General features: G+C 45.0%; 1 protein-coding gene across 3 annotated transcripts in view; it reads left to right on the top strand.

The window, feature by feature from the left end:
* LOC143782813 (uncharacterized) overlaps positions 1-24,978 on the top strand; it is a 634,917-nt gene that overhangs the window by 101,088 nt on the left and 508,851 nt on the right. For all 3 annotated transcript variants that reach the window (XM_077270687.1, XM_077270690.1, XM_077270689.1), the window contains exons 7-8: positions 9,722-9,964; positions 11,236-11,466. In XM_077270687.1, coding sequence (XP_077126802.1) covers positions 9,722-9,964; positions 11,236-11,466 — 474 coding nt within the window. The remainder of the gene's footprint in view (positions 1-9,721; positions 9,965-11,235; positions 11,467-24,978) is intronic.

The raw sequence follows: 24,978 nt of genomic DNA on the forward strand, positions 1-24,978 counted from the left end.
GCTGAATCTTGTATATATAACACTGCAAGTGTCCATCTGTCCGAAGATGGGGTGGACGGCACCTGCGCAGTGTGGTGCCGGAATCAGCGAGTGCTCATGTTGCACTTCGGCGCCATTTTATTGAAGACACTGTGTACGCGAATATTGAAGTATTGTACTACAAAATTGCCACAGCACCATTTTATTGAAGTATTATACTACAAAATTAACATAGCACAAAATATACCAATCAAAATGCTCGCCACCCGGACGTAGAACGGGTTCATAGCACTGCGCACGCACTCACTCCGATGCCAATTTATTTCTAATACACCGCAGAGCACTACTCAAACGCTGACCATATGTCTACTAGAAAAAGGGAGATTACTTTAACCGTAATAAACAAAAATATAATTAAAGATAAAAGATAAAGGAAAGGAAAAAAGCAAGGGGAGGAATACATAGACAACACCCGACCTAGGAAGTCCAGGAGCAGTGCAAAAAAAAATAAAAGGGAGGAAGACATACATAAGACCCCACCCACAAACTCCCGTACCAAACACACAAGATAAAGAAATGCCACACAGTTTAAAAAAAAATCAGTTTACATAGAATTTATTAAACAATAAATACATTTCTTTATCAGTAAATGCTGCAGTATAATTAAAAAACTGCCAATAAATTTATACAATCATATTCATTCATTAATCGTGCTATTCAAAAGCCACAAAGTACAAAGGCAAAAAAGCAAGAAGGGCTGAAGCTCAAAGGTTTTGTAGAAGTAACGTTGCAGAACAGCACCTTCAATTGCAGCATGAAGCCAGTGCTGTCAGAAAAAGGACTGTCTGTCAAAATCTCACCCAGAGAGAGTGTCACCAGATTGCAGACACTGAAAGGTATAGGTCTACCCAACAGAATATGATGGAAGGTGAGCTTCAGCAGCATTGTGAACCCAAAACAGGGAGACCCACAGTGAGATCTTGCAAAACTGCTTTGCTTGCCGAAAACTTTAATGAAGAACGACATTGAAGCATGCTATCTTGGCCCAATGAACAAAAAATGCCCAATTTGTAATGCTAACCATTTCAAAAATGAAATTACAAAACACTGTTGTCTTATTTTACAGGTTGGACCAGGGGCTTACCTACAGTATTATAGAATGCTGTAGATAAGCCCTGAAAGGCAGTAGCCGCATCTTATAAAGGCCAAAACAGCTGACAGGTTCCCTTTAATGCAGGAAGCTGACACACCAATTTACAGTTCATGTCTATTGGCCTACTTTAAAACTGAGGCGAACCATTTGAATTGGGTGTGCAAGAATCTAAGTACCATAAGAGCTGAAGAATATGACATTCTTCACTAATTAGTAAACAACCACTATTTCAAGGATGTAGATATCCTACCTGGAAAAAAAGTAATATTGCCCTCAACTTTCCAGGGAAGTCCAAGAAATTTGGCACAGAACTACTAAGATGCCATGGCAATGGTCAGGAAATATGGCAAACCGAACCTATTTGTAACAGTCACGTGCAGTCCAAAATGGATGGAAATCAGGGAAAACTTACTTCTTAGTAAGCAAACATGTGACAGGCCCGATTTAATAGCATGAGTATTTAACATGAAACTAAAATTTCTTCTAGGAGACAACTAGATACCACATACTTGGAAGTGTTTATGGTATGGTGTATGTATTGGAGTTCCCAAAAAGAGGGATCTCTCGCAGACACATATTGGTATTTATGGACCTGGAATACAAGACCTGGGAGAAAGAAAGGTTGACAACATTGTTTGTGCGAAGCTCCTACACAAAGACACTCATCTGAGGCTTTATGAAACTGTACGATCTTGCATGTTACAGGGTCCATGTGTTCCTCTGAATCCAAATGCACCATGTATGGATAACGGGAACTGTAGCAAAGGCTTTTCCAAGGATTTCTGTTCCAAACCTAATACCAGTGTAAATGGATACCCTAAATACCAACGACTGAACGATGAGAACTTTGTTGAACGTGATGGAAAAAGGGTTGATAACAGATGGGTTGTACATTACATTAGAGTTTTGCAGTCCCATACAAAGTGTAAAATATTTGTTCAAATACGTTTACAAAGGGCATAATTGTACAAATATCCAATTTGTTACTGTCTCCACCGAACAAGAATCCACAAATGAACGAGATTAAGTAAAAAGTTACTTGGAAACTTGATATGTAAGTGCACCTGAAGCATGCTGGAGAATATAAAATGGCCAATAAAACTGATCATGTGTAAAGATTAAATGTCAACCTTGAGGACAAGAATACAATATACTTTATACCAGGTCAAGAAGCTGACGTTTTGCAACAGAAAGACTCCAAGTCTATACTTCGTGCTTGGTTTAAACTGAATTGGAAAGATCCTAGTGTCCAACAATATTTATACATTGAAATATCTGAACATTACACATGAGATGATAAAAATGTTACATGGAAAACACCTAGAAACGCAAAAAAACCCTTAGAGGGTCATACGAAATAAATCCAACTCTAAAGCATATATACCACACCTAGACCCCAGCCTGCCGCCTCAACGCGCGTTTCGCCATTCTTCGTGTTGAGGCGGCAGACTGGGGTCTATTTCTCTCACTACATATAAGTTATATGGTTACACATGCACCTTATATTTATATTATGTAGCTCTGTACTTTCTATCTCCTTATACTCTGCATAAGTCTCCATGCATTTGCACTTTACTTATTCATGGACAACTTGTGCAATAGCCTTTTACTATATTAGTCCCTTTGGACATTTGATTATGGTGTACAGCTGTGCTGCAATAGATTCCCGTGCACATGCACTTTATATATGATTGTTGGGATTAACTATGCAATGAGCTGGTATATATTACTATATGTAAATTTACGATTAGGTACATTTTATGCAATATTTCATATAGTGTGCATAATTTATTTATTATTATTTTTTTCATATATAGTGATTGAGTACCTTTCCTATCCTGCTTGGTTAGCTAAACTCTGATTAATGTTTATAATATACCATCTTCTAATATAATAAAGATAATAGTTTTTCTATAAGATACTCTGTATTTGACCCCTTTTTGCATTTTTTGAGGTCTTTTCTTTTGTGATATGGAAAACACTTACCAAAGGTCATAAAACCGCAATTGGCAGAATGTTTACCTGTAGTCCATTAGACAGAGAAAAATGCTTTTTCCGAATTCTCTTTTTTTGAGGATCTCCGAACAATTAAAGGAAACCATTTTGCTACTTTCCAAAAAGCATGTATTGCAAGAGGGTTAACTGATGATGACTAGAATAGAATATAGAGTGGAATACTTGCCAAACAGAAGCCGCCACTTATCAAATGCCAATACAACTTAGGCAATTGTATGCATTTATATGCATCATGTGTGAGCCGTCCAATGCAGCCGCATTGTTTCACAATGGCACAATAAAAATCTCATGGAAGACTATAACAGGCATTTTCCTCATATAGAAAAGGCCCTCTATATGACATTACATGAAATTGAGTCTGTGTGTGACACATGGAAAGTCATTAAAGGATTTTTTTTGCCTACAACTTCCTGTTGGCAAGTACGAGGAGTCAGTCTATTCTGGCAAATATTGCAACCCTGTTGCCGAAAAGACTTTGAGGAGAATTTCCAAATGTTAAACCCAAGACAACAAAAGCCTTTTCGACAAAATCAAAGAAGCAATTGAAAACCTCAACTTTCCAAAATGTCTATTTTTCATTGACAGAACTGGTGGAAGTGGAAAAACATTCCTGTATAATACCATCATGCATTACGTTCGTAGCAAAAACAAATTACTTTCCATGTGTATTTACAGGTATTGCAGCTACTTTGCCGGAGGGAGGCTGAATTTCACATAACCTGTTCAAACTGCCTATACCAATTAATGAAATGTCTATTTGCAATATTCGTCATGGCAGCAATACTGCCAATGAGTTGAAAAACGCCAAAATCATAACCTGGGACGAACCTTCTATGGCTCTACCTCATGTTGTAAATGCAGTTGACATATTGTACAAATAACTCATGGCTGAAGATGCAAACGTTCCCTCCAAAAAATGTTGGGAAGCGCAGTCTTTCTTTTTGGTGGAGATTTTCGACAAGTTCCTCCTGTTGTACCACATGGCAGCAGAACCAAATTAATTTGAGCATGCATGAAGAACAGCTATTGTTGGAGGAATGTTGAAGTCCTCAAATTGGATATACCGTATATACTCGTATAAGTATAAGTATGAGTATAAGCCGAGATTTTCAGCCCACTTTTTTGGGCTGAAATTGCCCCTCTCGGCTTATACTCGAGTCATACCGGGGGTCGGCAGGGGAGAGGGAGCGGGGGCTGTTTAAAAATACTCACCTAGTCCAGGCGCGGTCCCTGCTTCCCCAGCGCCGGCAGCAGCAGCTTCTTCCTGTACTCAGCGGTCACATGGTCCCGCTCATTACAGTAAATGAATATTCGGCTCCACCTCCCATAGGGGTGGAGCCGCCTATTCATTACTGTAATCAGCGGGACCGTGACCGCTGAGTATAGGATGAAGCGCTGCGGCGTCGGGGAAGCAGGATCTACACAGCGGCAGGACCAGGTGAGTATATGGGGAGGGGAGCGCAGCACTGCGCGATAGTGACCTGCTCCTCGTTCCGGGCGCCGATCTGTCTCCAGCAGTGACGCTGAGGTCAGAAGGCGCGGTGACGTGGTCAGTGCGCGCCCTCTGCTGAACGTCAGTGCTGGAGACAGATCGGCGCCCGGAACGAGGAGCAGGTGACTATTGAAAGTGCGGGGGCCTGAGCGACGGAGAGGTGAGTATGTGATTTTTTTTTTTATCGCAGCAAATGGGGCAAGTGTCTGTATGGAGCATCTATGGGGCCATAACGTTCCTGCAGCACTATATGGGGCCATAACATTCCTGCAGCACTATATGGGGCCATAACGTTCCTGCAGCACTATATGGGGCCATAACGTTCCTGCAGCACTATATGGGGCCATAACGTTCCTGCAGCACTATATGGGGCCATAACGTTCCTGCAGCACTATATGGGGCCATAACGTTCCTGCAGCACTATATGGGGCCATAACGTTCCTGCAGCACTATATGGGGCCATAACATTCCTGCAGCACTATATGGGGCCATAACATTCCTGCAGCACTATATGGGGCCATAACGTTTCTGCAGCACTATATGGGGCCATAACGTTCCTGCAGCACTATATGGGGCCATAACGTTCCTGCAGCACTATATGGGGCCATAACATTCCTGCAGCACTATATGGGGCCATAACATTCCTGCAGCACTATATGGGGCCATAACGTTCCTGCAGCACTATATGGGGCCATAACGTTCCTGCAGCACTATATGGGGCCATAACATTCCTGCAGCACTATATGGGGCCATAACGTTTGTGCAGCACTATATGGGGCCATAACGTTTGTGCAGCACTATATGGGGCCATAACGTTTGTGCAGCACTATATGGGGCCATAACGTTTCTGCAGCACTATATGGGGCCATAACGTTTCTGCAGCACTATATAGGGGCATAATGTTTGTGCAGCACTATATGGGGCAAATGTGTGTATGGGGGCCATAATTAACGTTTGTAGGGCACTACGGCATATGGGGCAAGTGTCTGTATGGAGCATCTTATAGGGCCATAACGTTTGTGCAGCACTATAAGGGGCAAATATCTTTATAGAGCATCTTATGGGGCCATAATCAGCATTTGTGCAGCATTATATTGGGCAAATGTGTCTATGGAGCATCTTCTGGGGCCTTTATTAACCTTTATGCAGGATTATATGGGGCGTATTTTAATATGGAACATCTTATGGGGCCATAATGAACAGTATGGAGCATTATATGGGGCTCCTGATTCAATATGGATATTCAAAGACACTTAACCTACTGATGTCTCAATTAATTTTACTTTTATTAGAATCTATTATTACTTTTGACATTTACCGGTAGCTGCTGCATTTTCCCCCCTAGGCTTATACTCGAGTCAATAAGTTTTCCCAGTTTTTTGTGGCAAAATTAGGGGGGTCGGCTTATACTCGGGTCGGCTTATACTCGAGTATATACGGTATATCTTCAAATTGGACCAAAAATGCATACCAATGCGTATCAATGCTACACCAGCATTGATTCAATTCAGCAAGACACTGCAAATGCTGAGGAAGCAGCAAACTATCTAATGTAATTCTTAAAGGGAACCTGTCACCCCCCCCCAGGCGTTTGTAACTAAAAGAGCCATCTTATGCAGCACTAATGCTGCATTTGGACAAGGTGGCTCTTTTAGTTATGCTCCTTGCACACACTAAAATAAACACTTATAAAATGTGCCCCCTCATACCGTGAAATCGCCAGGAAGGCGGGACTTTCCTTCCTAATCAGACGCAGCACAGCTGTCATTCATACCCCCTTGGTGCCGGGCGCCGCCTCACGTTGTTTGAATCTGTCCTGGAGCCTGCACTGTTATGTTATCCCTTGGGCATGCGCAGTGAGCGCTGCCCGTCTTCTGACATCATTTGATGTCAGGCTGACTGCGCTTGTGCGGCCGCACTGCCCGAGATCCCGCCCCGCAGTGTCTTCTGATTTATTCATACTGCGGGGCTGGGATTCATGGGCATGTGCAGTGCATATCTTCGCCTCTCACTCATCTCCCTCCGCCTTCTTCAGACTATGCGGCGTCAGCTGATCCCTGATCGCAGTGGTATTGACGGTTTTGCCCAGAGTTTTATAATTAAGCACATAGTTATACATCTGATTACTTCTACTCAAGTGCATGACCTTTCATTTATCCCCATTAAAGCTCATTTGCCATTTATCAGCCCAAGCTTCTAGTTTACATAAATCATCCTGTAATATAAAATTGTCCTCCTCTGTATTGATTACCCTGCAGAGTTTAGTGTCATCTGCAAATATTGAAATTCCACTCTGTATGCCCCCTACAAGATAATTAATAAATATGTTAAAAAGAAGAGGGCCCAATACTGACCCCTGTGATACCCCACTACTAAACGCGACCCAGTCCGAGTGTGCTCCATTAATAACCACCCTTTGTTTCCTATCCCTGAGCCAACTCTCAACCCACTTACACATATTGTCCCCTATCCCCGTTATTCTGTCAGCAGGATTGTGCACAGTAACCTACAGACCGTGTCAGTTCGGCGCTGTTATACTGATTAAAATGATACCTTGGTTGATGAAATCTGTCTTGTGGCTGTTGTTTAATCTTTATTTTCAGTTTTTAGTTAAGGATATGCTCGTGCTCCAGGGCGGCCTGTGGGAACGGGGTTTTCATGGGGTGAACTGTGTACGGCTTCTGACAGGTCACTGATCCCTCAGTGACCTGCCCCCTAGTTAACATAAATATTATATTTACATACTAAAATAAAAAAGTGTCGCCTGCGCTGCTGCATATCACATGTGTAATATGCATATAATTATTAGGGTTGAGGTTATACTGATAGTAAAAAAAAAAAAAAAAATAATAATCAGTAGCTGCGCAGTAGCAGCTACCGGTTTATATAGAGGTGATCCAATATCTGCTACTACCCATGCCCTAGCGGCGCCATTTTGCTAGAGAAAAAAAAAAATTCCTCTTGATCTTTTAGAGATCATTTCATGTTCATCCTGCTTAACTGTTCACAATAACAGTAATTTTGACCAGGGGTGCCCAAACTTTTACATGCTACTTTACTTCATATCCTATAGATATAATATGTTTATAGGCTCATTATTAGGTTCAAAATGGGTGCATTTTTTGACAAATATATAAGAAATGTCATTGAAACATTTGGTTGAATTTGGCAGGGTTCTAGTTTATTAGACCATTACAGTCTATGATTTAAATACTATTACCGAACTCCTATGTCCTGTCTTATAATCAGGTATTTCAATTTGATTGTGGACTTGTAAAGAACAGTTTTCTATCAGAAATTAGTGCCAGTAGGTTCTGGGTATAGATACACAATCTATATTCCCAACACCATTATCCTAGCTTATTTCCCGAAATATTCAAGGAACTTAACTTGACAAATGTTGGCTTTTGGCTTGTGATATCAAGCCTGCATAATAAATTAAGGCGATTTTACAAGTCAAATTGAAAGCAATGAAAAAAAATGTGCTGAACTGCTTAGAATAAGCAGGATGTGGTATTTAATCAGCTCCTCTTAGAATAAAAATTAGTAACTAAACAATAAGCCTTTATGTGCCTTTCTAAAATCTGATGAACAGAAAAGTCCTTCTCTTTCGTGTCCTTCCGCCTTTGCCTTTATAGTCTGATCTCTTGTGTGCGTCCGTGTGGTAATATATGCAACATAACTCCCCATGATCTTCATCCTTCCTTTCTATTTAATGGCATGCACATCCAGTTTTCCCTACTGCATATTAAACAGTATTTGTCTAGCTCGATGCTAATATCTGGCTTCACTAGTTGTCATTGTTTGCCTTAGCGTTACCACTGTTAGACCGATTTTCATCCCTCTTGATATTAGGTTACATATTATTTTATCATACTCGGTTTGCAAACACCCAAGAGTTCCCATTGGGAACAGTCCATAGAAGAACAATGAAAACTGCCCATTAACTTGAAGATTTGCCACTAATCCGAATTATGTTCTAAAGTAGACACTAAAAACACGGAGTAGCAATCCTTTAAAAAATTATTACAAAATGTATTCAGAAAAATACATACAAAGACAGGTAAAAAGACATGTACATTGCACATAAAGGCAAGGTAATATGAAGGGCTCAGTGGGAACAGGATGACTAGCTCATCCAAAAAACATGTATAGTAGATATGGGAACTGGACCATGGAAAATTTACTCAGATAGTGCAACAAATGCTAGTCATAAAGTGACAGTGCTTCAGCATTTCAAAAACAACCCAATGTACAAACATGGTATTGCTAGTAAAAAAGTAATAAATCATAGTCAATCAGACAATTGAATTAGAGTATACTGGGAAGACAAAATCCCAAGCAGCATACCAGTACATGTATGGAAAATACAATTTATCACTTAGTCCATATCCTTACCCATATTGTCCTACTAGGATGAGTCAGTCAGCAGCTGCAACGCGCGTTTCGCTTGGCCTTTCTCGGGAGGCTATGTATGTTATAAAGTGTGGTCTGCAAAGTGAGCAAATAATGAAACATTTGGAACAATACCTCTATCATTGCAGTATTTCTTAGCAGTAAATAAGAAACAAACCATATACATTTTTTGTACTGAGAAAACCGTTTTATCATCTGTTGGTTTTAGTGCAATAGCCATTGCGGTAATTAATACAACGGTTGTTTACAATCAGGAATACTTCAATTGCATACTTTCAGGAACCGTGCCACACCTTCACATGCATTTTGAGTCTAGGGAAGCTCAGCTACATTGATGGCAACGACAATACTGAGCTGCAATACTATATATACAAACTGCGGGCAGGTGTGGCATTACTTTTTGAAGAAAGCATTTTTTTTTCTAATCCCTTTTTATGATCATCCTGTACATTGACATTGTTTTTTATTACCAGTGTAATTTTTATTAAGGTAATTTTTATTAAGGTTATTATAACATTAATTACCACTTCTATTTTTGGTTAGGGTCAAATAAAATAATCAAAAAGGGCAGCTGATCAATGGGTGGTTCTTCAAAATTAGTAAAATAATGTTGAAGTCACTAATGCATTTTCAGATGTAGGAAAGTATGCTATTCTCTATTTCAGATCCAGAACTACGTGATGATTGTAGAGAAACTTCAGAGCGACCTAGATCAAGCCAAACGTTCTCACACTGCTGACTTAGAAAGGTGGAACCAAAAGGCTTCCCTCATGCAAAAAGATCTGATCTCTGAATCTACAGAACATCAAGCAGATCTTCTGAAAATGCAAGATTCCAAGGATAAAGTGCGATCTCTTGAAGAAGACTTAGAGCGTGCCGAACTCATGTACCAAGATGCCAAAAAGAAGGTAGTAAGCCAAGCATGAATTTTTATATTAACATGGTATAAGAATATGTAAAGATTTGACATGAAGGCTATATGTAGATAATGCACACTTGTTTGGACATATTTAGCTTACTTTAAAACAAGTTTATCTCCTGTAGGATTGGATCCAACCTAGCATTTGGAGAATGTGTAGAGGGTTTGAGGGGCAGCTAAAAAGTGCTTCCTAAAGCTTCTATGGCTTTCCACTGCATCCATAGAAGTTAAAAAACTTTCCTTTTGTTAATTGCTGCTTGATTTACCGATTTTGTGGCTTAAAAATAGAGGGCAAACTCTTAGGACACATTTATGAAGCATTTTTGACAAATGTGAACCAAGGTGAAAAGAGCAGTCATGGAGGTTTGCGAAAGGAATGTTTTCCCATTCTTGTTTGATGTAGAATTCTAGCTGGTCCACAGTTTTGGGTCTTCTTTGCTGAATTTTCGTTTCATAAGGTGTCAAATATTTTCTGTTGGTGAAAGGTCTGGACTTTAGGAGGTCAATTCATCCCCTGAATTTTTTCTTTTGCAAAGCCATGCTGTTGTCATGGTTGCAGTTTGTGGTTTTGCATTGTCTTGCTGAAATATTCAAGGCCTTGCGTGAAATAGACATTGTCTGGATGGGAGCATATGTTGTCCTAAATCCTCCATATAATGCTCAGCATTGATAGTGCCTTTCAAGATGTGTAAGTTGCCCCAGCCATAGGCTCTAATGCAACCCCATACCATCAGAGATGCAGTCTTTTGAGCATGCGCTGATAATAAGCTGAATGGTCTTCCTCCTGTAAGGGCTCGACGGCTCTCCTGACCCAACTTTTGTCAGCATGTATTTCTATGCAGCTGTCACACTTAACTCAGAATGGCCGATGGCCAGTCTGAGGATTGTGATGCGATCCTCGTTCCAGTAATATGGTAATCTAACTGCACCCTAACTATCACTAATGTCGGCAAAATAGGTGGGCAGGGGTAGGAGTGTATATTTAGTTTGATTTACATACACTTGATTAGCCAGAACGTGTCTCTGAATTGTACTGAGCTTCTAGCAAGACAAGGAGCAAGGTACAGCAGTACATTTTACATATTCTGAAAGGACTGCCCAAGCCCTATTTCAGGATACTATTAGTATGCTATGAAAAAAATCCCCTGACAGACTCCCTTTAAGTAACCAATCCCATAGTGTTCTGATTTTTCTAGAATAAAGGTGTATGCATGAAATGTGAGTTGCTGTCTAAAACTTGTGGTACTTTTCTGCTTCTAGGTCACCACTCAAGAAGAAACTGTAAAACAGCAAAATTCAGTCATAGAACATCTACAACAACATGTCCAATCGTTGGAGCAAAAAATATTAAAAGTCCAGAATAAGGCTAGAGCATCAGAGTCTGCTCTAGAACAGTATAAGAAAAAATATCTATCCCTTAAGGATACTATGAAGTGTCTGGAGAAACATGTCGGTGCCCTGCAAAGGCATGTGGCAGAATCTACTAGTGAGGTAGGAAAACCATGTACTTAACCATACATTAGAAACAGTACATACACCTGTTCTTAAAGGAAAGCAGTCGGCATGGAGCGCTTTCAGAGACAAGTCCTGCAATACCTTTACATGGCCAATCTGTTCCTTGGTTACTGAAAAATCAGCATTGGAATTGATATACAAGTGAGACTAAAGAGCTATTGTAGATCTAAAGCTTTTGTCACTCCGGCTCTAGTCCTGACTAGAGTTGAGCGACTTTTACATTTTTAGGATCGAGTCGGGTTTCGCGAAACCCGACTTTCTCAAAAGTCGGGTCGGGTGAAATCGGACGATTATTGCGAAAAGTCGGGGGCCGACTGAAACACGAAACCCAATGCAAGTCAATGGGTAATCAAAATCGGCAGTGAGTGGAGGACAGGAAAACACCTACAGTGCCCATTTTAATGCCAAAAACATCAATTCTTATTACTGAAGCTTGTCAATCTTAATTTCCTTTATAATAATAGTTACGCATTGAAAACAGGGGGTCATTTGGCTAGTTGTGGGGGGGTAGGGCTGGCTCAAGATTTTCTTGGGGCCAGGAAACGCGGAATACGTCACGGCGGTGGAGCAGGGAGAGGTAAGTATTTCAACTTTGCAAGTGCTGTGATCCTGAGCAAGCAGGGGGGGCCCACTAGTTGGCACTGACACTTTTGCGTACTATGAGGGGCCTTGTGCCAGTGCCAACGAGTATGCCCCCCCACCTGATGAAGGAACCTGCACTTTCATCTGCACCTTCCTCTTTTTCCCCGTGTAAGGTGGTATAGTATGCGGGAAGGGGAACCTGACTTTCAGCAGGTCAGATTCTGGCTGTGTAGAGTGCAAGGGGAATGTAGTGGTCTGGGTCAATGTACCAGCAGTCTCATCTAGCAGTGGCTGGGCAATGGGCAGGATGAGGAGGAAACACAGATATAGGCCCAAAATAAAAAAGTAGGCTAAAAGCAGTTAAAAATTGGTAACAGGAGTACACAGGCGTCATAGCTTTGTTCAGTGGAGGACAACTGTAAGGACTGGCTGACACAGTTACTAGGCCCAAATAAGTAAGTAGGCTAAATGCAGTTCAAAATTGGTAACAGGAGTACACAGGCGGCATAGCTTTGTTCAGTGGAGGACAACTGTAAGGACTGGCTGATGCAGTAAATAGGCCCAAATAAGTAAGTAGGCTAAATGCAGTTCAAAATTTGTAACAGGAGTACACAGGCGGCATTGTTTTGTTCAGTGGAGGACAACTGTAAGGACTGGCGCAGACAGACACACGTAGTAGGCCTAAAATAAAAAAGTAGGCTAAATGCAGTTCACAATTGGAAACAGGAGTACACAGGCGGCATAGCTTTGTTCAGTGAAGGACAACTGCAAGGACTGGCTGACAGTTACTAGGCCCAAATAAGTAAGTAGGCTAAATGCAGTTCAAAATTTGTAACAGGAGTACACAGGCGGCATTGCTTTGTTCAGTGGAGGACAACTGTAAGGACTGGTGCAGACAGACACAGTTAGTAGGCCTAAAATAAAAAAGTAGGCTAAATGCAGTTCAAAATTGGTAACAGGAGTACACAGGCGGCATAGCTTTATTCAGTGGAGGACAACTGTAAGGACTGGCGCAGACAGACACAGGTAGTAGGCCTAAAATAAAAAAGTAGGCTAAATGCAGTTCAAAATTGGTAACAGGAGTACACAGGCGGCATAGCATTGTTCAGCGGAGGACAACTGTAAGGAGAGGCTGACACAGTGAGTAGGCCCAAATAAGTAAGTAGGCTAAATGTCTGCCAAAATTTTTTCATAAATAGGTGGCATAGCTAGGTACAGGGGTGGGCTCCTCTGCTGAGTAGCAGACAGTGGTAGTAGGCGCAAAGTATTAACTGGTCTAAATGGAGGCCAGGGCCCCTGTATATTTTAACTATCATCTATCATTTCAACAAATTTGTATTGGCAGTGCCATTGAAGGATTTAACAGCACAGTCTACACAGTGGTGGAGCAGGGACAGGTAAGTATTGCAAGTGGTAGAGCACTGTTTGAGCTGGGGGGGAACACTCTCGTGGGCGGCGGTAGTGGCACAGGGCCCCTCATATTACGACAGTGTGTCTGACGTTGGTTGTGCACCACCACCGTCAGAGAAACTTCATTGTACTGTGAGGGACCCTGTGCCAGTGCCGTCGCCCAAGAGTGGGCACACCCACCTGTCCAGGCAAACGGCACTCACATGGGTGCTTGTGCCAAGTGGTGACCACGGCCCTGTGGGGGGAGTCAGCCCATTTAGGGAGGTCTAAAATGGCCTATGGTGGACATTCAGCAGCTGCAAATGGAGGAATTGGAGCAGTCAGTAAGAGGAGGCAAAAAGCAAGACATTTTTCAGGCAAGCTACGTGTCAGCAGGGGAAGGTGGGGCAAAATAATTTTAAATCCATGATTGGTTCATTTTAATGAAGGTTAGATCATCAACATTTCGGGTAGCCAGACGTGTCCTTTTTTCGGTCAGTGTTGAACCAGCAGCACTGAAGACTCTTTCTGATAGCACACTAGCAGCTGGGCAAGCGAGCTCCTGTAATGCATATTCTGCCAATTCAGGCCAGGTGTCTATTTTAGATGCCCAATAATCAAAGGGGAATGGCCTGTGAGGGAGAACATCGATAAGGGAGGAAAAATAGTTCATAACCATTCTGGACAAATGCTGTCTCCTGTCACTTTGAATCGATGCAGCAGTACCTGTCGTGTCTGCAGTCATTGCGAAATCACTCCACAACCTGGTCATAAAACCCTCTGTCCAACGCCACTTCATATTTGTGCACCTCTAACACCTCTGCCATGTTGCCCCCTACAGCTCGTGTGAGAACCATCACCGCCGCTGTGTGCTGGGAATGCCTGAACCAAACGGTCTACAAGAGTTGCTTGTTTGGTAGCCAATATTTGCTCAAGGTTCTCATGTGGCATGATATTTTATAATTTTCCTTTATATCGTGGATCCAGGAGGCAGGCCAACCAGTAATCGTCATCGGTCATCATTTTGATAATGCGGGGGTCCCTTTTTAGGATACGCAAGGCATATTCAGCCATGTGGGCTAATGTTCCAGGTGTCAATTCACTGCTTGTGCTGGGTTGAGGAGCACTTTCTTGCAAATCAACATCACTTGTGTCCCGCAAAAACCCTGTACCTGACCTTGCAGCGCCACCAGTTTCTATTGCCCCCTGAGAAGCAGCCTCCCATAAATATTCATCCCCATCATCCTCCTTCTCTTCGTCCGCCACCTCGTCCAGGAGAGTTCCCTCAGCAGACAATGGCTGACTGTCATCAAGGCTTCCCTCCTCCTCGGCTGCAGACACCTGCTCCTTAATGTGCATCAAACTTTGCATCAGCAGACGCATTAGTGGGATGCTCATGCTTATGATGGCATCGTCTGCACTTACCAGCCGTGTGCATTCCTCAAAACACTGAAGGACTTGACAGAGGTCTTGTAGCTTCGACCACTGCACACCAGACAACTCCATGTCTGCCATCCAACTGCCTGCCCGTGTATGTGTATTCTCCCACAAATAAATTAGAGCACACCTCTGTTCGCACAGCCTCTGAAGCATGTGCAGTGTGGAGTTCCACCTTGTTGCAACGTCGATTATTAGGCGGTGCTGGGGAAGATTCAGCGATCGCTGATGGTTCAGCATACTGCTGGAGTGTACGGGCGACCGGCGGATGTGCGAGCAAAGTCTTCGCACCTTCAGGAGCAGGGCTGGTAACCCTGGATAATTTTTCAGGAAGCACTGCACCACGAGGTTCAAGGTGTGAGCCAGGCAAGGTATGTGTTTCAGTTCTGAAAGGGCTATGGCAGTCAGTGATAACGGAAGGAATTTTATGGCTACCTTGCCTGCCTCAAGATGTACACTGCCCAGCCATGACTGAGTTTCTTGCTGCAAGTACTCAGCCAATACTTCCGCGGTGTGTCTGTTGTCGCCCAAACACTTCATTTCCAACACAGCCTGCTGACGCTTACCACTAGCTGTTCCATAATGGGACACCTCGTGTGCAACACTGGCAGCTGCGGATGGAGTGGTCGTGCGACTGCGCTCTGTGGACGAGCTTTCGCTTCTGGAGGAGGAGGGGTGGCGAACGCCTACAACCAACTGTTTCCTAGACTGTGGGCTAGGCAGAACTGTCCCACTATGGCTGTCCCCTGTGGACCCTGCATCCTCCACATTAACCCAGTGCACCGTGATGGACACGTAACGTCCCTGGCCATGCCTACTGGTCCATGCATCTGTTGTGAGGTGCACCTTTCTACTGACTGATTGCCCCAGTGCATGGACAATGCGGTCTTTGACATGCTGGTGGAGGGCTGGGATGGCTTTTATCGCAAAGAAGTGTCGACTGGGTAGGTCATAGCGTGGTACTGCGTTAGGCCATCAGGGCTTTGAAAGCTTCGCTTTCAACCAACTGGTAGGGCATCATCTCTAACGAGATTAGTCTAGCAATGTGGGCATTCAAACCCTGTGTACGCGGATGAGAGGATGAGTACTTCCTTTTCCTAATGAGTCTCTTGTAGGGTGAGCTGGACTGGAGAGCTGCATATGGTGGAACTAGCGGGGGTGGTGGTGGACATGGCAGATTGAGAGAGGGTTGGTGATGGTATTCTTGATGTTGGCCTACATACAGTGTTTCCTACCAAGTACCTTGTGATTCCCTGACTGCTTTGGCCTTGCGACAATACCTCCACATTTTCTGCTGGTGGTGTCCTAACCGGTGGGCTTACAGTGAGGGAAGCAATGTAGCGTTGCTGACTACCTTCATTCTGAGCGGGTGCACCAACGGTACGGGACGTTTGGTAGTTAGTCCAGGCTTGCAAGTGCATGCTGGTTTAAATGTCTACGCATGCACGTTGTATTTAAATTTTGGAGATTCTTCCCTCTGCTAATGGTCTTTGAGCATTTCTTATAGATAACTTTTGACTGATCATTCGGATCTTGGTTAAAAAATTGCCACACTGCTCTCTTCCTACTATGGATAACATTTTCAGGCATTGCACGATGTGCTACTTTCACCGGATGGCCACGCTGTCCTAAAACTGTTTTTTGTTTTTGACAAACGTGTTTGGCCTGATACGGGCCTGCCAGTTGACAGCTGTTGCGATGTAGATGGCTGCTGCGGATCATCCTCCTCCACTTCTGAGCTACTGGCAGCGGCACACTCTTCCCCCAATGGCTGCCAATCTGGGTCAACAACTGGGTCATCTATCACATCCTCTTCAATGTCATGTGCACCTTCCTCTGTGTCACCGTGTAAGGTGCTATAGTGTTCGGGATGGGGCACCATAGTCTCATCAGGGTCAGATTCTAGATCAGTACACACTGCGAGGGCAATGTAGTGATCTGAGTCAATGGAACAGCATAATAAGCTAGCTTTGGCTGTGCATCTGTGCACTCCATGTCCGATTCATCTTGTAATGGGCTGTTAACAATTTCCCTTTCTAACCCAGGCACGGTATGTGTAAAGAGCTCCATGGAGTAAACTGTAGTGTCGCCTGCCACATCCTTCACTTTTGGTTTGGGTGAAGGACACAAGGAAGCGACTTGTTCCTGACCGGGAGCATCCACTGACGACTCGCTGCTTTTATATTTCGAACTTTCGGAAGAGGAGGCGAAAGAGCTAGACGCTGAGTCAGCAAGGAAAGCCAAAACTTGTTCCTGCTGCTCCGGCTTTAAAAGCGGTTTTCCTACTCCCAGATAAGGGAGCCTTCGAGGCCTTGTGTAGCCAGACAATGACGCTGTCTCAACACCTCGAGACTTAGGTGCTATTTTGCTTTTCCCACTACCACCAGATGCTCCACCACCACCACCACCATCATTACCAGCTGGCAACGACCGCCCACGGCCTCTTCCACCAGACTTCCTCATTTTTGGGAAAATGTAACCAAAATAACAACTGGTATATGGTACTGTAAAACAAGGTAGAAGGTGTATATAAACTTGTTGAGAATTTAAATCTCCCTTTTTTTTTTGGGGGGGGGGACTGCACCAAAACTCAGGCCCAGTGTATTACACTACACAATGTACGTGGCAGTTTGTGGTATATCAGCCAGCCACTTTCTAACAGGACTCTAGTATATCCACTTTGTGAGAATTTGAATCTCCATTTTTTTGGGGGGAGACTGCACCAAAAAAAGGCCCCCAAAAAAGGCCCTGTGCATAAAACACCACAATGTACGTAGCAGAAAGTGGCTGGCTGATATACCACAAACTAACAGGACTCTACTATATCAACTTGTGAGAATTTGAATCTCACTTTTTTTTGGGGGGGAGACTGAACCCAAACTCAGGCCCAGTGTATTTTACAACGCAATGTGAGTGGCAGCAAGTGGCTGGCTGATACACGAGAAACTAAGAGGACTGAGGTATATCCACTTTGTGAGAATTTGAATCTCACTTTTTTGGGGGGGAGACTGAACCCAAACTCAGGCCCAGTGTATAACACAATGTAAGTGGCAGAACGTGGCTGGCTGATATACGACAAACTAACAGAACTGACGTATATCCACTTTGTGACAATTTGAATCTCCCTTTTTTGGGGGGGGAGACAGCACCACAACTCAGGCCCAGTATGTAACACAACACAATGTAAGTGGCAGAAAGTGGCTGGAAGATATCTGAAAAAATCCAAGGACTGTAGTACAATTTCAATCTCCCTACAATGATCTCAGGACAAGTATGGCAGCAACAAAAAGGACTGCTGCACACAAAAGTGTGGACAAATAAACAAGATAACTGCAGAAAGGAGCAGCGTGCAAACAGCAATGCAGCTATCAGGGAGCCTTATAAGGCAGCCTAATAAGCTACAGAGCTGATGCACAAAGATATAGCCTCCACTGTCCCTGCAAAAAAAAGGTGGTGTTGGACAGTGGAAATCGCTACAGCACAAGCGGTTTGGGGGTTAATCTTCCCTCCCTAACTATATCCCTTCTTCTGATGAAGCTGCAGCAATCTCTCCCTATGCTAAGATCGGCAGAAGTAAGATGGCAGTCGGCGTGCACACCCCTTTATACTCCCTGTGATGCCGCAGAAAGCAAGCTAATCACTGTCATGCCCTTCTCTAAGATGGTGGGGACCGAGACCTATGTCATCACGCTGCCCACACTCTGCGTCCTCCTTCATTGGCTGAGAAATGGCGCTGAACGCGTCATACGAAACATGACTTTGGCGCGAAGATCGCCGACCGCATGGCCGATCCCACACTAGGATCGGGTCGGGTTTCATGAAACCCGACTTTGCCGAAAGTCGGCGATTTTTGAATTTGTCCGATCCGTTTCGCTCAATCCTAGTCCTGACCCATTGCAACCTCCTTCTGCTTGTCTAACAGCGTCTATGCTGGGTGATTTCCATCTAAAGGAGCTTTCATTCAAGCAGATTCCCTTTAACGCAATTCTAATTACATGTGATATAAAGAGGATTTCCCATTAAAGTAGTTTTTGTCATCTTGATTTGTTATTTTATACAATCACATTAACAGATGGCTAGGAGGGGTTTCTAACTGAAGAGTTCCCATTTCCCTGTTACTGCGGATGAGGTGCCTAAAGTCATGGTCATTCTCTGTAAGAGTTTATAGGAGGTATATAAACAGCCAAGATGATACAGTATATAGGAAACTTCAAAATCTTCTCATTTGAGCATAAATTACAATAGTGTGTGTGGGTGACAGAGTGTGTGTCAAAAGTGTTCTTTGTGCCTTTGTTGGGTTTTTGCATGACATTTTTTCCAGTATATATATATACTAGCTATTGAACCCGTTCTACGCCCGGGTGGCGAGCATTTATATTGGAATATGGTCTCCATCCTGGTATGTGCTGCTCCCATCCTGTCATATGCTGCTCCATCCTGCGCCCCCATCCTGTCATGTTCTGCTCCACCGTGTCATGTGCTGCTCCATCCTGCATCCCCATCCTGTCATGTGCTGCTCCACCGTGTCATGTGCTGCTCCATCCTGCGCCCCCATCCTGTCATGTGCTGCTCCACCGTGTCATGTGCTGCTCCATCCTGCGCCCCCATCCTGTCATGTGCCACTCCACCGTGTCATGTGCTGCTCCATCCTCATCCCCATCCTGTCATGTGCTCCCATCCTGCGCCCCCATCCTATCACGTGCTGCTCCATCCTGCGCCCCCATCAGTGCGGGCGGCTGTGCTGAGTGCGGGCGGCTGTGCTGAGTGCGGGCGGCTGTGCTGAGTGCGGGCGGCTGTGCTGAGTGCGGGCGGCTGTGCTGAGTGCGGGCGGCTGTGCTGAGTGCGGGCGGCTGTGCTGAGTGCGGGCGGCTGTATGTGACGTGGCTGTGCTGGGTGCGGGCGGCTGTGCTGGGTGCGGCAGCTGTGGACGGCTGTGCTGGGTGCGGTGGCTGTGCTGGGTGCAGCGGCTGTGCTTGGCTGTAGGCGGCTGTGCGTGGCTGTGGGAGGCTGTGCGTGGCTGTGCTGGGTGCGGCGGCTGTGGGCGGCTGTGCTGGGTGCGGCGGCTGTGCTGGGTGCGGCGGCTGTCCGTGGCTGTGGCGGCTGTGCGTGGCTGTGGCGGCTGTGCGTGGCTGTGCTGGGTGCGGCGGCTGTGCTGGGTGCGGCAGATGTGCTGGGTGCGGCGGCTGTGCTGGGTGTGGCGGCTGTGGGTGGCTGTGCTGGGTGCAGCGGTTGTGCGTGGCTGTGGGCGGCTGTGCTGGGTGCGGCGGCTGTGGGCGGCTGTGCGTGGCTGTGCTGGGTGCAGCGGCTGTGGGCGGCTGTGCTGGGTGCGGCGGCTGTCCGTGGCTGTGGGCGGCTGTGCGTTGCTGTGGGCGGCTGTGGGAGGCTGTGCATGGCTGTGCTGGGTGCGGCGGCTGTGCTGGGTGCGGCGGCTGTGGGTGGCTGTGCTGGGTGCGGTGGCTGTGCGTGGCTGTGGGCGGCTGTGCTGGGTGCGGCGGCTGTGCGTGGCTGTGGCGGCTGTGCTGGGTGCGGCGGCTGTGTGTGGCTATGGGTGGCTGTGGGCGGCTGTGCTGGGTGCGGCGGCTGTGCGTGGCTGTGCTGGGTGCGGCGGCTGTGCTGGGTGCGGCGGCTGTGGGTGGCTGTGCTGGGTGCGGCGGCTGTGCGTGGCTGTGGGCGGCTGTGCGTGGCTGTGGGCGGCTGTGCTGGGTGCGGCGGCTGTGCGTGGCTGTGGCGGCTGTGCTGGGTGCGGCGGCTGTGCGTCGCTATGGGTGGCTGTGGGCAGCTGTGCTGGGTGCGGCGGCTGTGCTGGGTGCGGCGGGCGGCTGTGCGTGGCTGTGGGCGCCTGTGCGTGGCTGTGGGCGGCTATGGTCGGCTGTGCTGGGTGCGGCGGCTGTGCGTGGCTGTGCGTGGCTGTGGGCGGCTGTGCGCGGCTGTGCGTGGCGCGGCGGCTGTGCTGGGTGCGGCCATTTTCTTGGTCCTGCTCCCGGAGTCGGCGCCTGCGCAGTCCGCGCTTTCCGGCGCCATTTTCTTGAAGACACTGCAATGTGTCTTCAAGAAAATGGCGCCGGAAAGCGCGGACTGCGCAGGCGCCGATTCCGGGAGCAGGGGGACAGTCACGGCCCGGAAGCGCGTCGGTGGAACGGGTCAGGTAAGTATACTCACCCTCCGCCTCCTGGCTCGTCCCTGCTTGTCCGGTGGAGATCGCGGTGTGCGTTCAGCGCTTACGCATACCGCGATCTCCTGGGAGCGTCGCTCTGTGCGGTCCAGACTGCGCCGGCGCTTGCGCTTGCGCAGTCTATAGAGGCTTCGGACAGAGTGACGCTCCCAGCGTTATATTATAGATATATATATATATGGATCCCACGGACCCAGACATGTGCAAAAAGATTTGCAGGGCCCTGGTCAAGTGGCTACCTCGGTAATCTGTGGCTTCTGGGCCAGAACCAGGGCCGGTTTTAGGCAAAGTGGGGCTCTAGGCAAAAGTTTAAAATGGGGCCCCAAATGATAACATATTGCATATCACACAGAAGCATTTCTATTGTATTTACATGCACTGGGTTCAGGCCGCTAAACGAGTGTGATCGACAATATTGAAGTCATTCGCTTTTTTTTCCCAGCCTCTTTACACTAACTGTGAGGCCGGGGTCACACTGGCGTGTTTTACGGACGTAAGAGCGCAGAAACTACGTCCGTAAAACTCGCATTAAATACGGCACAATTATTCTCAATGGGGCTGCTCCTATCAGCCGTATATTACGGATCCGTAATATACGGCTTTCTACGGCCGTACAAAATCGCAGCATGCTGCGTTTGTCAGCGTATTGCGCAAAAAAATCGCCAATGAAAGTCTATGGGGGCGAGAAAAATACGGATTCCACACGGACCAGCAGTGTGACTTGCGAGAAATACGCAGCGGTGTTAGTGAAAAGTCGGTAATTCAATTGCCGGCTTTTCATTTCTCCTGCACAAACCCGACAGGATATGAGACATGGTTTTCATACAGTAAACCATCTCATATCCCCTTTTTTTTTGCATATTCCACACTACTAATGTTAGTAGTGTGTATGTACAAAATTTCAGCGCTGTAGCTGCTAAAATAAAGGGTTAAATGGCGGAAAAAATTGGCGTGGGCTCCCGCGCAATTTTCTCCGCCAGAATGGTAAAGCCAGTGACTGAGAGCAGATATTAATAGCCAGGAGAGGGTCCATGGTTATTGGCCCCCCCGTGGCTAAAAACATCTGCCCCCAGCCACCCCAGAAAAGGCACATCTGGAAGATGCGCCTGTTCTGGCACTTGGCCACTCTCTTCCCACTCCCTGTAGCGGTGGGATATGGGGTAATGAAGGGTTAATGCCACCTTGCTATTGTAAGGTGACATTAAGCCAGATTAATAATGGAGAAGCGTCAATTATGACACCTATCCATTATTAATCCAATTGTTTGAAAGGGTTAAAAACACACACACACATGATTTAAAAGTATTTTAATGAAATAAACACAGCGGTTGTTGTAATAATTTATTGCTCTCTCAATCCATTTCCAGGCCCTCGCTTGGCAAAATAATAAACGCACAAGATACATACCTTCTGGTGAACCGTCACGTCCCACGAGGTAATCCATCTGAAGGGGTTAACTAATATTACAGGCAGGAGCCCTGCTAATGCAGCGGTGTGCTCCTGCTTGTAATTCCCCGGCGAATGAATGAAATGTAGGTCATTGACCTACATTTCCTTCAGTCGCGGTGATGCGCCCCCTGGTGGATGTCCTCATATGACCTGGAGCGTGGGAAAAAGTTCCCAGGCTGCAGTTCATGAGAACATCCACCAGAGGGCGCCTCACCACGACTCAATGTAAGTACAGATCCAGCTTTCCTTTCAGCACCCGGGGATTACAGGTACGAGCGAGTGGTTTATCGCAGCTCGTGCCTGTAATATTAGTTAACCCCTTCAGATGGATTACTTCGTGGGACGTGACGTTTCAGCTGAGGGTATGTATCTTGTGCGTTTATTATTTTGCCAAGCGAGGGCCTGGAAATGGATTGAGAGAACAATAAATTATTAAAACAACCGCTGTGTTTATTTCATTAAAATACTTTTTAATCGTGTGTGTGTGTGTTTTTTAACCCTTTCAAACAATTGGATTAATAATGGATAGGTGTCAATTGGCGCCTCTCAATTATTAATCTGGCTTAATGTCACCTTACAATAGCAAGGTGGCATTAACCCTTCATTGCCCCATATCCCACCGCTACACGGGAGTGGGAAGAGAGTGGCCAAGTGCCAGAATAGGCGCATCTTCCAGATGTGCCTTTTCTGGGGTGGCTGGGGGCAGATGTTTTTAGCCACGGGGGGGCCAATAACCGTGGACCCTCTCCTGGCTATTAATATCTGCCCTCAGTCACTGGCTTTACCGCTCTGGCGGAGAAAATTTCGCAGGAGCCCACGCCAATTTTTTCCGCCATTTAACCCTTTATTTTAGCAGCTACAGCGTTGAAATTTTGCACATACACACTACTAACATTAGTAGTGTGGAATATGCAAAAAAAAAAAAAGGGGGATATGAGATGGTTTACTGTATGTAAACCATGTCTCATATCCTGTCGGGTTTGTGCAGGAGAAATGAGAAGCCGGCAATTGAATTACCGACTTTTCACAGATATAGCGCTGAATGAAATATAAATACAGACTATATATATATATATATATGTGTCTCAATGATATAGATATATATATATATATATATATATATATATATATATATATATATATATATATATATATATATATATATATTGTATATATGTTTTCCCGAACATTTGAGCACATAAATCCATTAGATGTCGGTTTTGCAAGCCTGCGCGAAATTCTCGCAGTACGGATGCCATACGGATTACATACGGAGGATGCCATGCGCAAAATACGCTGACACACCCTGACTACGGATCAATATTTTGGGAACATTTCTCCGTATTACGGCCGTAGTACGGACGTATAATACGTGGCGTATTGTCTTACGCCAAGTGTGACCCCAGTCTGAAAGTATGATGGGAACAGAACAATCAGTATTAGATCAATCTGTCCCCATACAGTATCATGTTATCAGCAGCACAACTACAGTTTGCACCAGCGATGTGCTGCTGAGAACAATGATTTTTGTTCCCACATAAACAATCCAATCACTCAATGAATATTCAGCATTTTGCCTGTTTAGTATAATACACCCCATAGTCCTCCACATAGTATAAAGTGCACCACAGTCCTCCCATATTGTAAAATGCAAACCCCATAGTCCTCCATATAATATAATGTGCTCCACAGTCCTCCATATAGTATAATACACCCCCATAGTCCTCCATATAATATAATACACTCCCCATAGTCATCCATATATTAAAATACACTCCTCAGTCATCCATATAGTATAATACACTACTCAGTCCTCCATATAGTATAATACACTCCTCATAGTTCTCCATATATTAAAATACACTCCTCAGTCCTCCGTATAGTATAATACACTCCTCAGTCATCCATATAGTATAATGCACTCCCCATAGTCCTCCATATAATATAATACACTCCCCATAGTAATCCATGTATTAAAATACACTCCTCAGTCCTCCATATAGTATCATACACTACCCATAGTCCTCCATATATTATAATACACTCCCCATAGTCCTACATATATTAATACACTCCTCAGTCCTCCATATAGTATAATACACTCCTTATAGTCTTCCATATATTAAAATACACTGCTCAGTCCTCCAAATAATATAATACCCGTCTCATAGTGATCTATATAGTATTATGCCCTCCCCATAGTCCTCCATATAGTATAATACACTCCTCATAGTCCTCCATATGTTAAAATACATTGCTCAGTCCTCCAAATAGTATAGTACATTCCTCATAGTCCTCCATATATTGAAATGAACTGCTCAGTCCTCCATGGAGTATATTAAACTCCTCAGTCCTCCATATGGTATAATACACTACTCATAGTCCTCCATATAGTATAATACACTCCTCATAGTCCTCCATGTATTAAAATACACTCAGTCCTCCATATAGTATAATAC

The sequence above is a fragment of the Ranitomeya variabilis genome, chromosome 6 (genome assembly GCF_051348905.1).
Source record: "Ranitomeya variabilis isolate aRanVar5 chromosome 6, aRanVar5.hap1, whole genome shotgun sequence".
Taxonomy (NCBI): Eukaryota; Metazoa; Chordata; class Amphibia; order Anura; family Dendrobatidae; genus Ranitomeya; species Ranitomeya variabilis.